The sequence below is a fragment of the Pelecanus crispus genome, chromosome 17 (genome assembly GCF_030463565.1).
Source record: "Pelecanus crispus isolate bPelCri1 chromosome 17, bPelCri1.pri, whole genome shotgun sequence".
NCBI lineage: Eukaryota > Metazoa > Chordata > Aves > Pelecaniformes > Pelecanidae > Pelecanus > Pelecanus crispus.
The window spans coordinates 9,519,933-9,524,272 of NC_134659.1; the positions used below are offsets into that span (position 1 = coordinate 9,519,933).

Genomic DNA, 4,340 nt, shown 5'->3' on the forward strand with positions numbered 1-4,340 from the left:
CTAGGAGGCACAGCACACATAGGGTTTTTAACCTTGGAGGCCCATCACCATGGGGGTCTATCACCCAAGGGGTGGTGAACTTGCTTTCCACCTCTTGGGTCTATCAAACTTTAGGTTGTCAACCCCACCCAACCCCAGGGGCCCATCACCCATGGAGTTCTTAACCCTGGGGGCCCATCACATCTTTGTCACATTACCCTTGGAGTGGTTAACCCTGGGGGCCCATCAGTGAGGGGGCCATCACCCTTGGCTTGGTTAACCTTGAGACCCATCAGTGGCAATGACAGGACAAGAGGCACAGGTCACAAACCTAGACACTGCTTGACTTGGGAGGATGCTTTTTTTACTGTGGGGGTGACTGAGGCTCCTTGGGGAGCTTCTGGGGTCTCTAACTGTGGCAGGATAAAAGGCCACCTGGATGTGGCTACGGTGGTCTCCCTGGCACTTGCCTGAGCCTCCCAGCACCCCTTGAAGGGCCATGCTTCCCCACAGGGTCTCCTGGGGGCCTTCCTGAGCACCCCAGGACCCAGTGAAGTTCCCTGCAGCCCCCCCGGAGACCCTCCTGACCCCTCCTGCCCCAGGACCCCGTGAAGGTCACAGCTGGCCCCCCAGGGACTCTCCCAAGCCCCCCCACCCACAACCCCATGAAGGTCTCTGCTCCACCCTGGGGACCCACAGGGGCTTTGCCGGGAGGGGGACAGCAGGTGACACAGTGGGGGCTCAGCATCTCCCCCAGGCCAGTGCATGGAGGCGGGTGGGCAGCATCGCACAGCTGCCCACGGTGCTCAAGGCAGCAGTGCAGCCCAGGTGGGACAGACGCCAGCCCCTCCCCCGCAGCCCCCAGCACCCAGCACCCAGCAGCAATGGTCCCCGTTGAATCGCTGTCCCCACCACGCAGCACCGCCCTGGTACAGAGGTCCTCCCAGCATCTGCTGGCTGCCAGCAGGGCCTCCAGGGCCACCATGGTCACGTCATGGCCGCTGCAGCCTGGCCACCCCTCCAGCACCCAGCCCAGGTGTGCCGCATCCTGCTCGGCTGGTGACAGAAGGGATGGCACCCGTGGTGGGCCATGACCCTCCAGAAGCCCCCAGGATTCCAGGTACCTGCAAGGACATGGGGACATTCAGGTCACTGGGAACACTGGAGTCATTGAGGACATGGGGACACTGGGTCACTGGGGATATTGGGGTCACCAGGGACACTGGGGTCACCAGGGACACTGGAGATATTGGGGTCATTGGTGTCACTGGTGACAACGGGGTAACCAGTGACACTGGGGGGCACTGGGCTGCGGCTCTCCAGCAGAGAGCGCTTTGTGGGCACCAGTGACCCCCTGAGCCACTCGCAGTGTCCTCACCAACCCCTCCCAGTGCTCCCAGTGACCCCACAGAACCCTCCTAGTACCCCCTCACCAGTGCCAGGTGTCCCTGAAGAAGGGCCAGGCAGCTGTATTGTCACCCACGGTCACCCCAGCACCCTCCACGTAGTCCCATGCAAGGGGCAGGACCCGCAGCAGCTCGGCCCCCCCAGCGCTCTGCCAGCCCCCCCCCCGAGCCCCCAAAGCGGGCCACCGCCAGAGTGCCAAGGTACCCTGTGGGGACACGGGTCTCAGGGGCGCCCCAGTGTCCCCTCCTCCCCTGTCCCCCAAGGCCTGACACCCACCAGTGGGGTGGTGGTGGGCCATGTGTCCACTCTCGATGCTCACCCGGAGCAGCATCGGCAGCTCCCAGGCATGCGGGTACCTGCATTGGCATCAGCCCTGTCCCCATCCTCCCCTGTCCCCTCCCTGTGCCCCTATCCCCAGCCTCGTCCCTATCCCCATCATGCCACCCTTGTCCCCACTGTCCTTATCCCTCTTGTCCCCATCCCCCCTGGCCCTGCCACCTCCATGTCCCCCTCTCATCTGCCCTGTGACCCCTATGTCCCTTCCTCCCTATTGCTGTCCTCCATCCCTAGGGCTCCCTGTCCCCACTCCCCCAGTTCAGACATCCCCGCCCTGCCCCCATCCCCACTGTTCCCAGCCTACCAGCACCAGCACCAGCACCAGCATATCCCCAATCCATGGTCCTTGTCCTCTCCAGCTCCAACACCCCCCATGTCCCCATTCTCCTCTGTGTCCCCATTACCCCACCTTTTACACCCCCATGTCCCTGTTACCCCCATTCCCCATCGCCCCATGTCCCCTTCCCTCCAGCTCTGACACCCCCATGTCCCTATCCCCCAAACTCTGACACCCCCATGTCCCCATCACTATGTCCTCCCCATCCACCCTTGTCCCTGTCTCCCCATGTCCCCACCCCCCAGGTCTGATAGCTTTGTGTCCCCATCCCTGTCCTCTCTGTGTCCCTCTCCCTTCCAGCTCTGACACCCCTGTGTCCCCAGCCCTGACACCCTCCTGTCCCCATCCCTCCAGCTCTGACACTCCCATGTCCCCATCCCGCCCCACCACTGTCCCTTCCTGTGTCCCTGTCCCTACCTGAGGCCGATGGCCAGGCTACGCATGGCAGCCCCACAGCCAGTGCCGGTGGGGTTGAAGGGGATGCAATAGCCCTCGGGCTCCCCAGGCTGCAGCTGTGAGGTGCCTGGGGGGGTCGGGGGCGTGAGACCCGCTGACACCCTCTGACTCCCCACAGACCCCACTCACCCAGCATGCTGGTGGGCCCCGGCTTGCGGCCTTCCATGTCACCCATGGCGGCCACGTAGCGGCAAGCCAGCTCCTGCAGGAGGGGTTCCCCCTCCAGGCCTGGGGGGGGGGAGGGGGGTACTGAAGCCCCCCTTGGGTCACCCAAACTGGAGGGGAGGGAAAGGCCCCATGCACCCCTCAAAACTCAAGGGGAAGATGACACCCCCCATGGACTCCTAAAAGTGGAGGGAAAAGGGGACACCTCCCATGGACCCCCCAAAACTAAAGCGAAAGGGTGACACCCCCCCCATGGATGCCTCAGTACTGAAGGGAAAAGGGGACACCACCCATGGGTGTCAACACTGGAGGGGAAGGGTGACATCCCCCATGCACACCCCCAACAGGAGGGGAAGTGGGACAGCATCCACAAACATCCCAAAAGTCAAGAGAAATGGGCAATCCTCCTGAGCACCCCAAATCGGGTGGGAAAGGGATAACCACACCCTCCGGGCCCCCAGAATTGGGAGGGGGAAATGAGCTCTCCCCCAACACCCAGTATAGGAGGAAAGGGAACACAAATTCCCACAAACTGTGGGGAAAAATAGGACACACACACCCCCTCCGAGGGGAAATGGGGACACCCCCCAATTTTTTTTGGGTGGGGGAAATAGGGAGCCTCACTGGAGGTCCTAAAAGGGGGGTGGAATTAGGATGCCCCCAAACCCCCTACAGGGTTGGCTGGAGACCCCCAAAAAGCCCCTCCCAGGGACCCTCCAGTCTGGGTCAGGTGTATAACAGGGACCCCTGAACCCCCTCAGGAATCCCCCTAAGCAGCTCAGAGGTATAAAACCTCCCCAGAGACCCCCCCCATACAGCCCAGGGGCACAAAGGGGACCCCCAAACACCACCCCAGACCCCCACCATGCAGCCCAAGGCATACAACAGGGACCTCCAACCCCCGCCCCAGGGAACCCGCATGCAGCCCAGGGGTATAATAGGGACACCCCACCCCCCTGGAACACTCCACTGTGGGCCCTGGGGCACAATGGTGATGCCATCCCCTGGGGACCCTCCCCTGCATCTGTGGGGTGCAATGGAGACCCCTGCGGCCCCCCCTCCCCGACCTGTGGCCAGGCCCTCAGCAGTCACGAGGTGGAGGACGGTGTCATCACTGACAGGCCACTCGGGGGGCTCAAGGGTGATGGCCTCCAGCCCCCCCAGCTCAGCCAGCTCGGCGTGGATCTGGGGTCCCGAGGTGCAATACTCCCAGCAGCCCCCCCCGGTACCCAAGCGCATCCCCCACCCTGCTCAGCACCATGGCCTCTTCATAAGCTTCCACCGAGGGCACCCTGGGGGAAACAGCGGGGCTTCAGGGGGGAGCCAGCGGTAGGGGGTATGCCGGGAGCCCCCAGAGGCACTCACATCTCCTTGATTGTGGTAGCAGCTGGGGACACCCACCAGGTCCGAGGCATGGGGCCAGCACTGGCCAGGGGCCCTTAAGGAGGATGAGGACACCCCAGGGGTTGGGGGTGGGGATGGGGGCACTGTCCCCATGGCGATGGGGATGAGTGGTGAGGAACCCCAGGGCCTCTGTCCCTGGGGGGTGGCAGGGAGGGAAAAGGCTCTAGGGGGGCCCAAAAGGCACTGGGAGGGGACTGGGGGCCTCCAGGGAGCACCCAGAGGGGCATGGAGGAACATGGATGGGGGCATACCCAAA

The 4,340-nt window shown here is 63.5% G+C and overlaps 1 protein-coding gene across 1 annotated transcript; it reads right to left on the minus strand.

The window, feature by feature from the left end:
- Positions 1-720: 720 nt before the first annotated feature.
- Positions 721-4,095, minus strand: LOC142595123 (ADP-ribosylhydrolase ARH1-like). The gene is given in 10 exon segments (XM_075722573.1): positions 721-753; positions 755-1,103; positions 1,413-1,525; positions 1,527-1,591; positions 1,663-1,742; positions 2,477-2,582; positions 2,645-2,743; positions 3,748-3,892; positions 3,894-3,990; positions 4,046-4,095. Coding segments are annotated over 10 exon segments (1,137 nt in total).
- Between the last annotated feature and the right edge of the window lie 245 nt (positions 4,096-4,340).